Source organism: Strix aluco, chromosome 1 (assembly GCF_031877795.1).
Source record: "Strix aluco isolate bStrAlu1 chromosome 1, bStrAlu1.hap1, whole genome shotgun sequence".
Classification (NCBI taxonomy): domain Eukaryota; kingdom Metazoa; phylum Chordata; class Aves; order Strigiformes; family Strigidae; genus Strix; species Strix aluco.
Genome location: NC_133931.1, coordinates 138190061 through 138200625, shown reverse-complemented (window position 1 = coordinate 138200625; position 10565 = coordinate 138190061). Strand labels below are relative to the sequence as shown.

General features: G+C 56.5%; 1 protein-coding gene across 1 annotated transcript; it reads left to right on the top strand.

Annotated features, from left to right (window-relative positions):
* Window positions 1-6208: 6208 nt before the first annotated feature.
* SP8 (Sp8 transcription factor) lies at window positions 6209-8983 on the top strand. Its single transcript, XM_074849359.1, has 2 exons — window positions 6209-6437; window positions 7490-8983. The coding sequence occupies exons 1-2, from the start codon at window positions 6417-6419 to the stop codon at window positions 8981-8983; spliced, it is 1515 nt and encodes a 504-aa protein (XP_074705460.1). The 5' UTR covers window positions 6209-6416.
* The last annotated feature ends 1582 nt before the right edge of the window (window positions 8984-10565 follow it).

The following is a 10565-nucleotide window of genomic DNA, read 5'->3' as shown; positions in this document are numbered from 1 at the left end:
GCAAAATATGCTCAACAGATGATAGTGGAGATGCAGCCAGAAAACAACTCCAGCTATTTAAACTGCCAAATGAGACATAAAGCCGCATTGTAAAAATCATCTGGAAAACAGGTTTTCCTATTGAAGTCGCTATGTGTTAATTACTGTGATCTGGAAGAGCTCTGTATCTAAACGCCTGGAAGCCGACTTTCACCCCGCATATGTAAATGAAGAAAGTGCTGAATCTAAGCCAGAGGGTTCATGTTCGGATTCATTTCCGTGCATGCCTAGACATTAATATGTGTTCATGTAGGGTTCGTACAGTACGAGGTGTTATTTCCTTATAAAGAAACACCAGGTCTCGCTTTCCATTCTCCTTACAAAATTATTCGCATTATTTATGCTACATTGAGCGATCTAATTTCTTCGTGATAGTCAGCTAATTGCTCTGGCAGGTAATTAGAAGCGGTTTACAACGCAAAGGGCTTTTGCGGTGCCCCTCGGATTATTAAGTTGCTCTGTAAATTATACCATATTTGCCGAAGAGAGGGAGGGGGAAGGGGCTGACGATCTTTTGAGAAGTTCTCCTCCTGCGATCAGGGCTGAAACCCGTCCCCGTCCCCCCCCCAACACCTAAAAAAATGGGGGGAGGGGGCTCTTCCAGGGCTCGGAGTCGAATTATTCTCAAGCACGCGATCTGAAGCCCATTTTGTTCGTGCTCACTGGTCCAGAATAACTTGGCCATAATGGCCGGGAATGGGCCAGGTCTGCAGCAAGCTTCCTGCGCCCTGGCAGCATCCAGCAGGCATGTGGGAAAAGAATGGCTTAAATGGGGACATCTGTTCAGTGTTGCTCATCTCGCTCCTGCGGCCAGGTCGGGTTAAGAGAATAACCTGGTCGCCACCTTGCCTCCTTCCCGCTGCTCGCCTGCCTCCCCTCCCTCTCCCAGCAAGTTAATAAGGCGGCTGGGGGGGGACGGGGGACGGGGGACGGGGGGGGCGGGAGAGGGGTGACCTAATTGATCTGCCATATAGGCAAATAACGACAGGGAAAGGTGGCAGCTACATTGTAAGAGGAACAGTAAATATATCAATATTGGGGTCTCTCCAGTCAGATCGCAGGGGTTCAGCACTGAGGAGGAGGAGGCTGCGGCGCACGCCGAATGCGCCAACCGACGGGGCACAACCTTCCTGGCGGGGTGCTCCGGGGGGACGGCTTGCCCGGAGGAGCGGGGCTTCTTCCACCGCCCGAACGGCAGCGAGCAAGGGGGTTTGGGGTTGGGGTTTTTTTTTGTTTTGTTTTGTTTTGTTTTTCCACATTGACACTTTTGTGCAGTTGGCAGAACAAAGAAATAAAGAAAGAAATAAATACATAGATACAGAGTGGAAAGCTTTCATTTTCCTCTGTTCTCTGGAGGCTGTGATTTTGGGTGCTGTAGGATTTGTATATGCGAGTGCCTATCGCACCCACACATTTATAGACGCGCACATATACACACGCGCGTATTTATATATATATATATTTGTATGTTTATATACAAATAGCATGTATTTCGGGGCATGACCCAGCTTCAGGCAGTTTATCTAATGGGAACGTCCTGCCTTGCACACCGATTTTTCAAACGTTTACTGTATCTTGTCACCCGTTTGTAAAGCTTGTACAATGCTTTGAACACATGTGTGGTTAAACCATCGGACCCAGAGCAGCTCCTAGATTATTTGTAATTAAACACAATTCCCAAAGTAACATTTATCTTCCCGAAACTGCGATTGCAATTGTCAACCGTCTGGAGGAGACGCGGGGTAATCTGGAAGCATTACCTCCTCTCCTAACGGAGCAGAATGAAAAGAAATCAATAGCGCTGAGGAGAGGAATTTAGTAGTTTTTAACTGTAAGTGGTGCCTGGGAGAAAGTGATATATAATAGGAAAAACAGGAAGCAGCTTAAACAAATCTATTCTAGGAAGGACCGAAGCGACCGGCTCCGCAGCCGGCGGCGGGGGCTCCGCGCTCCCCCCGCCCGGCCGCCAGGGCGCCCGGCCCGGGGCTCGCTCTCCCCTCCGGCGCCTCCCGGTACTTACGTGACCGCCCATGGACCGCCGATGCGTGCACAGTGATAACGTATCGCGGGGGACGGACGGGACGGGACGGGGGGGGGTGTCAGGGAAAAAGGGGGAGAAGAAGGAGGAGATGCGGCTCGGATCTGGGCGAGCACCGGCAATGTAAACAGGGTGGGTGTGAAGGTGCCTCTTCCTCTCCCTCCCCAGGCACGCACACACCGGCATGTGCACGGCGTCTTCCCGGGCTAATCTAATTACAGGGACCTTTCAGAGGCGCGACCGACTGGCGCTTTTTTTTTTCCTTGCTTGGTTTTTTTTTTTTTTTTTTTTTTAATACAGGCCCAGGCAAATAAATAAATAAACGCCGAAAGACACCGTAGTGAATCCCCCCCCTCCGCCGCCTGCGAGCAGGCAGGTCGACGTGTGCCCTGCCCAAAGTGGCTCAGCGAGGAGCCCGGGCTCTGTCTGCCTGCGCGGGGGAGCAGCCAGGCCGCGCAACGCTGCGCGCTGCTCCGCGGCCGGGCTGGGAAACACGGGGTTGGCAGCGGGCCGGGGAGCCCGGCGGGGTTAGCGGGTACCTGGAACAGACACGTTTGCACTGATGGAAGAACTAACGCCGGTAACCTCGGTAGCAATAGGCGCGGGCACCCGCGCACTGCCCGCTGCGGCCGGGCTGCACCGGGTGCCCGACGGCGAGCCCCGGCCAGCGAAACTACCCAGCCGGGCGGCGAGAGGAACGTCCCAGGTAAACCACAGCAGTGCCGAGGTGCGAGTGGAGGTTAAAAGAACGACATTAATCACCCCCTTTGCTCAGTGACCGCCAGGCACCCGCACGGTCCTTTCTGGCTTGTGGCTGGTTTGTTTCATTCACGGGCTATTCCCCCTTTTCCCTCTCCCCGTCCAAGCCGAGCCCTCCTGCGCTTGGACAGTTGGTTGTCACCCCTCGGTAAACCTCCCAGGTGACATCTGCTTCCAGGTGAAGGCGGCGGGCGGAGGGGACACCTCCCTCCCGGCCCCCACCTCCCCAGGGGCAGCGGGCGCGGCGGGGCAAACCCGGGCGGAAACCGGAGCCCGGGGAGGGCGAGGACGAGGCCCCCGTCCAGGGGCTTCTCCCCGTGCAGACCACGGGAGCGGAGCGGGAGCCGCTGGGCTTCGTCCTCGCTGGGCGCTTGCGAGGCGGCGGAGCGGAGCGGAGCCGGGCGGGCAGGAGGGGGGTCGGGCTCGAAGGCGTGTGCCCGTGAACTGGCGCAAGGGTGGCATGAAATGCGCTCCCTTGCTCCTACTGACATGCGACATGCGGCGTGGTCAAGCAGTCGGTTGAATCTTTCCAGCTACGCCTTTGTAAAATAGCACAGACCTCTGTTTCCCCAAAGAGAAATCCCCCCCCTCCCCCGCGCCCCGGTAGAGCTGTCTGGAGGCAGAGGAGGACCCCCGGTCCAGCGGTCTGTCCGTCTCTGTCTGCTCGGCGGCCACAGCGCGGAGGGTCGGGGTTTTCTCCGAGAAAAATCACCCCCCCACACCCCCCTGAAAGGTTAGCGACAGCTATCCTTGCGGCTAAAGTTCCGAGATTGCTAATGTATATTGTAGACACAAGATGTTAGGTAGACTTGAGCAAGTTGTTCCCAGGATGTAAATTAGGTCCCAAAAGCTGTTGTCCAAATCGAAGAAACAGAGAAATTAATCTGGGAGACTATCCATCATAGCCTGTAATAAAGGGAGCGACATGGATGAGACAGATGATATGATTAAGGAGCTGTGGTCGTTTTAATTAACTTTTTGCTGTCCTGTAATGATCAAACTGGTCAACAGACCCGGTCAATAAGCATGTTAATATCAAACAAATAAAACCAGGGATGATTAAAAACCTCCTGGTTTATTAAATTTGAAATTCAAATGAAATTTATGCTGCAGATGCATACAGAATGCTAATAGATTTTAGCTTTATTGAGAGTGGATCCCACAGGTTTTCAAGAAACAGCACGAACATTTATCTACTCCCGTACATTAAACTTCAAATGGAAAGAAAAAAAAAAAGTTTTAATTAATTTCGGGAAAACCTCTCCTTGCTGCCCCCCCCCCCCCCCCCCCCCCCCCCCGCATATTATGTTGATGTACTGCACCCTTAAGTGCAGTGGTCAATAACGCAAATGCAAACAAAATTGTAAGCTTCCTTAAATCCTTTGCCCAGCAGGCAATGTATACAAAGGGGGAAGGTTACAGATGTTTCCGTGGCGAATTCAGAAAAGATCAGCTCACCGCGCTCAAAGTTCAGAAGCTGCTGCTTTTCCATTCTCAGGGAAATTATCAGAGTAGCAGGAAGATGCCACTGACAGGAGTTTTGTGATTTCTATTCGGTTCTGATGTATTTGCCTTTTTTTCCTCCCTCTCTGTTGAGTTCCCCTGTAAAGACTCCCACGACTATTTTTACAACGAGTTTTTCATAATTTCCAACACGGTGCTTTTAAAGGAAAAGTGCACTGAAAATTAAGGACTTTCGGCCCCAAATCAAAAGAGCCGGGGCAAGCATCGGAACAAACAAAACCGAAAAAGATCAAGAAAGGACACGTTTCCTCTGGGCAGACAAGTGCAGGCAAAATACGGATGCGAAGGGAAGACCCACCCGGCGAGGCTCTCCTAAAAAGAGATATATCACTAACGCCTTCTCCTTCCCCGGTGGATGGCAAAGTCTCTCAGACTTTCTGGGGCTGAAAGGAACGCGTGTCGATCTTTTTACCTAACCTGGCACACCACAAAATGCGATTTTCTATTCCTCTAAAATATAATGCTCACGATGCTTGTTTTGCTCTTACGCCTTCTGATCTATGTCTTAATAGTTCCTCCCCACCTCCATCAGATAAAGGAAGTAGAGATAAAAAGTTAATAAGCATTCATACAAGGGAGTCTCTCCGGGAAATGTTCTTCCCCTCTTCGCGGGTGATAGTATTGATTAAATTAAACCCGAAATTTAAACAAGTGTGCGTTAGGTCTGTAAAATGAATATCATTATAGAAGGAGACCAAAGCAATGAAGTTAATTCTTTTTTATTTGTTAAACGGAGTTCCCTCCTTCCCCCACCCCTTCCTCCTTCTGGGCTGGCCTGTCACGCCTTCTCAACAGGCTAAAATCATTCAGAGCAGCTCGCGGAGAGAAACGCGACATTTATGGTAACCGTCAGCCTTCAGAGAAAGAAAGCAGTTCATTAATTTACTTCACTCTTCCTTCGAAGTATGATAATGTACGTTACCCCCTTGATCAATAGATATGATGGACAGTCAATATCCCCACGACACGGAAACGGGTCAAACCCGAGGCCGAGAGAAGGAGAAAAGCAGCCCGCAGGAAGCAAAGCTCCGTGAGGACGGTGCTGCGGGAAACCCTCGGAGGGGAGAGAGCACCTGGGCGACCGGGGCCGGGCCGGGGTGGCCCCAGCGGGCGGTCGTCCCCTGTGTGTGTCCCCCCGCCGCGACCCCGGGGCCAGCCTGCGCCGCCTCTGCGCTTCCCCGCAGCCGCTCGGGGCTGGGCGAGGAGCCGAGGGGAGCGGAGCCACGAGGACCCGCGGCCGCTCCGGGACGAGGCGGCGGCAGCCGCCCCGGCAGCCGGCCCCGGCTGTGCCCGGGGCCCGGGTGGGCTCCGCCGGGACCGCGCTCCGCAAAGCCCCTCCGGGCCACCGCTCCTGGGGCGGCTTGTGCCACCCCGCCGCCGAGAGCCACGCCTGAAACAGCGGGGTTGAGTCGCCTGAAGTGTTGTTGTCGTGTGTGTGTGTGTCCCCCCCCCCGCCCCTTGCTGCGACAAGTACCGAAAGAAGCGGGAGAAGGAGGACTGAACAGAGGGGAGCGGGGTGGGGGGACCCCGCGGAGAAATGGGATGCCCCCGCCCTCGCCCATCATTGCGATGATAATACTAGTAGCGCTGAGGAGATGATGATGATGATGATATAAAAAACCGAACAAGCGTAAACCGCTCCAAAAAGAACCTGCGGTCGGATTACGCGCACGGGAGGGGGGGGCGGTGGGTGATGGAAAGGGGTTGGCGGGGACGAAGCAGCCCGAGCCGGGGCGAGGGGTCCCCGCGGAGCGGGCCCGGGCCCGTGGCCCGCGCCGCTCGACGACGTGACTGCGTGAGGTCATCAGCGCCGTCGAGCCCCGCCACCGGCGGGGCTCGACGGCGTTGATGACCTCACGCAGTCACGTCGTCGAGCGAGGCGGCGGGCCCGGGGATTGGCTGGCGGCTGCTCAGCGGCACTTCAAAGCCGGCGAGGGAGCTACAATTGTGGTGGAATGGGCGGAACTGATCATTGTATTGCACACCTCTAAAAAAAACACTGCCTCTGATTTATCAATATAAAAAAGATCCTCTGAGAGGAGGGCACTTTTGTGTGATGGCAACTTCACTTCTAGGGGTGAGTCTAAGGATTTTTTCTCTTGCTGGTTTAATTGGTTTCTTTTTATTGTCGATTGGAGGGGGTTAAAATAACCCCTGTCTTGACCGGGGCTATCAGTCTCCTCTATTCAGCCTTTTTTTTCCTCTCTTTTCTTTTTTTTTTTTTTTTTTTTTTTTTTTAAACTTAAGTACAAGTGAGTTTAGGAGAAAAGAAAGAGAGAGAGGGGGAAAAAGGGGCAGAGTCACTTTTCAGCGAGCAGGAAAAGGTTTTAAGGGCATTTGTAGAAACAACCTACAGCGCCTGGGCTGTGCTGTTCCTGTGCCCCCGGAGAAGTGGCCTTTCTTCTTTACATGTGACTGCTGGAAGGAAAAAAAAAAAAACAAACCAAACCAACCCAAACCCAGCACTATCTTTTTTCGCGTGCAATTTCTAATTTGGAACCGATTGTGGCTTTTTATTTCCCTTTAAAATAACACAGCCCGCCGTGTCCAGCAGGTACGTTGAACTTGTGTATACATACATATGTACATATGTTAAATTTATATTTAATTATCCTTGGTACGTAAATGAGGCTTATTTTAAGGAAGCGCTTTTTTTTGGTGTTTTTTGTTTTGTTTTGTTTTTTTTTTTTTTTTAAAAAGAGTAATTTGATAATCCTGCAATTCTATATTTAAGAAAATAGTCTTACTGGCCTGAGGGACAGGGACCGGCGAGGTCCCGGGGAAAGGGAACCGGCTGAAACGTAGCTGCCGCCGTGCCGGGGGCATCTTTAAAGCTACGGTAACAGACGCAACTTTTCCCCCCCTCTCTTTTTCCCCCCCGTTTTTTAACCTTTCCCGAGCTCCTCCGTGGGAGGAGGGTTGGCTGGCGGCGCCGGAAGGCGCTTGGCGGCAGAGCCGCGGTGCCGGCTCCGGCGAAGGGATCCTCCCGCGGGAGGCGCGAAACTTTGCGCCCGGGGCCGGGCGGCGGAGCGGGGCCGGGAGCGGGGCCGGGAGCGGGGCGCGGGGAGGCGGCGGGTCCGCTCCGTCCCTGACGCCGGCGGGGCGGCCCTCTCCCCTCTGTGCCCGCAGGAGGAACCGCGGGTAGGCTCCACGCCGCTGGCCATGCTCGCCGCGACCTGCAACAAGATCGGCAGCCCCAGCCCCTCGCCGTCCGCCCTCTCGGACAGCGCGTCCTCCTTCGGCAAAGGCTTCCACCCCTGGAAACGCTCCTCCTCCTCCTCCTCGTCCTCGGCCGGCAGCTGCGGCGCCGTGGGCTCCGGCCTCCCGGGCTTCGGCGTGGCGGGCGCGGCGCGCAACGGCTCCTCGGCGGCAGCGGCGGCGGCGGCGGCAGCGGCGGCGGCGGCCGCCCTCGTCTCGGACTCGTTCAGCTGCGGCGGCTCGCCGGGCTCCAGCGCCTTCTCGCTCACCTCCAGCAGCGCGGCGGCCGCCAGCTCGCCCTTCGCCAACGACTACTCCGTCTTCCAGGCGCCGGGCAGCGCCGGAGGCGGCGGCGGCGGCGGCGGCGGCGGCGGCGGCGGGGCGGCGGGCCAGGAGGCGGCGGCGCACCAGCCCGTCTTCATCTCCAAGGTGCACACGTCGGTGGAGGGGCTGCAGGGCATCTACCCGCGGGTGGGCATGGCGCACCCCTACGAGTCCTGGTTCAAGCCCTCGCACCCGGGGCTGGGCGCCGGCGAGGTGGGCTCGGCGGGCGCCTCCAGCTGGTGGGACGTGGGGGCCGGCTGGATCGACGTGCAGAGCCCCAACGGGGCGACCGCGCTGCCCGGCTCGCTGCACCCGGCGGCCGGCGGGCTCCAGACCTCGCTCCACTCGCCGCTGGGCGGCTACAACTCGGATTACTCGGGCCTGGGCCACTCGGCCTTCAGCAGCGGCGCCTCCTCGCACCTCCTCAGCCCCGCCGGGCAGCACCTCATGGACGGATTTAAGCCGGTGCTGCCCGGCTCCTACCCGGACTCGGCCCCCTCGCCGCTGGCCGGCGCCGGGGGCTCCATGCTGGGCGGCGGCCCCGCCGCACCGCTGGCCGCCTCGCCGCGCTCCTCCGCCCGCCGCTACTCGGGCCGCGCCACCTGCGACTGCCCCAACTGCCAGGAGGCCGAGCGGCTGGGGCCGGCGGGGGCCAGCCTGCGGCGCAAGGGGCTGCACAGCTGCCACATCCCCGGCTGCGGGAAGGTCTACGGCAAGACCTCGCACCTGAAGGCGCACCTGCGCTGGCACACGGGCGAGCGGCCCTTCGTCTGCAACTGGCTCTTCTGCGGGAAGCGCTTCACCCGCTCCGACGAGCTGCAGCGGCACCTGCGGACCCACACGGGCGAGAAGCGCTTCGCCTGCCCCGTCTGCAACAAGCGCTTCATGCGCAGCGACCACCTCAGCAAGCACGTCAAGACCCACAGCGGCCCCGGCGGCGCCGGCGGCCCCGGCGGCGGCGGCCCCGGCGGCGGCCCCGGCCCCGGCGGCAAGAAGGGCAGCGACACCGACAGCGAGCACAGCGCGGCCGGCAGCCCGCCCTGCCACTCCCCGGAGCTGCTGCCGCCCCCCGAGCCCGGCCACCGCAACGGCCTGGAGTGACGGGCGGAGGCGCGGGGCCGCCAAGCCCCCCCTCCCGCCGCCCCGCCGCCCCCCGCGGGCGCGCAGTCCCGCGGCGGGGACGCGGACACGTAAGTAGCCGGCGCGGCTCCGCAGGGACCGCGCTCAGCGCCCGCGGCCGCCCCGCTGCCCGCCCGGAGCCCCGCGGGGGGCGGCCGGGCCGCGCAAGCCCCGCGACGGGGGTCGGGGAGCGGCGCGGCGAGGGGCGAGGCTCGCGGCCGCCCCCCGTCCCCCCCCCTTCGCCTTGAGACCCCCCCCCCCGGCCCTCCTCGGGTTGCCTTTAGAGCGGAAAACAACACGCTCCCTCCCGCTTTCCCGCTGGAAACCGGCCCGCATCCCGCACCACCCCCACCCCGGCTCCGCCGCTAGTGCCGGTACGGCCGCGGCGCCCCGGGAGCCCCCGGCGGGCGGGCGGGCCGGGGCTGCCCCGCGGGGGGGGCTCCGACGGCAGCGGCCGGCGTCGTTGTCCCCAGACGGCGCCGAGCTGAGGCTCAGAACTGCCCTCACCTCCTTAACTGCTCCCAGCGCTTCTGCTCCCCGCGACCGGAGCGAAGGGTGCTTCCCCTTCTCCCCCCCGCCCCACTTTTTCTTGTCTTTTTTTTTTTTTTTAAAATTTTCACAAACCGTTTACCTCCCCGTGTCCAAATTTCATTCCGTTTGCCAGCGCATTTGTACAATTTCCGTTTGAGTAGGAATCGCGAAATACGCTGAAAATAATTAGGTTGAAATTCGTATATTTTTTAACTCCAAACAAATGAAGAAGCACCGCGGGTTTCAAGCGAAGCTGTAGTTCCAATGCCAAAAATGGAGGCCGGGAAGGGGGGCGATGGGAAACTAAAATATTTGTAAAATACGTCTGAACCTATAGGTTTGTACAACTGGGGAATCGTTCTAGATTAGCTAACAATTAAATATAACTCCACCAATGTATCGGTGTGAGGTGCAGTTGTCCAGGAGACGATTTTGTATAGTATTTTTCTTGTAAATTACTTCCAGTAAATATTTGAAAATATATTGAAGTACACTTGAGCTTTTTTTTAAAAAAAATTTATTTCTTTTCCTGTCATGAGAAAGCATTATTGTTGCAGTCCTGGTTCACTGCATTCTTTTTCTGGACTCGTTCCTTGAAGCGTACATCAAATCGCACTTCAGGATATAGGTTTTGCTTGAATATTAATTTAGGTAGGCATACAACTGTAATTAAGCAAACAATATTTGATAAATGTTGAATGACATTTAATTTAATGGAGCATGTACTTATTTGCATTTGCTGGCAGTTCAGGTATAGTTACAGTGAGAGTTCTCCTATATTTCATAAAGTGGGTTTGCCACGACCCATGTATTAAATAAACTGTCCAAGTGAAACTCAACTAACGTTGGCCTATGTGTATTTCCTGAAAATAATATTGATAAATGTTAATAAACACTCCTGACACTACATTAGCGGTTTGCAATGCTGCAAACTAATTGTCTCATTGTAATGTTGAAATAATTTGGATATTTCACATTGAAATGGAAAGCCCTTCGCTGGAACATTTTAGATTTGCATTTTAAATGCATGAAA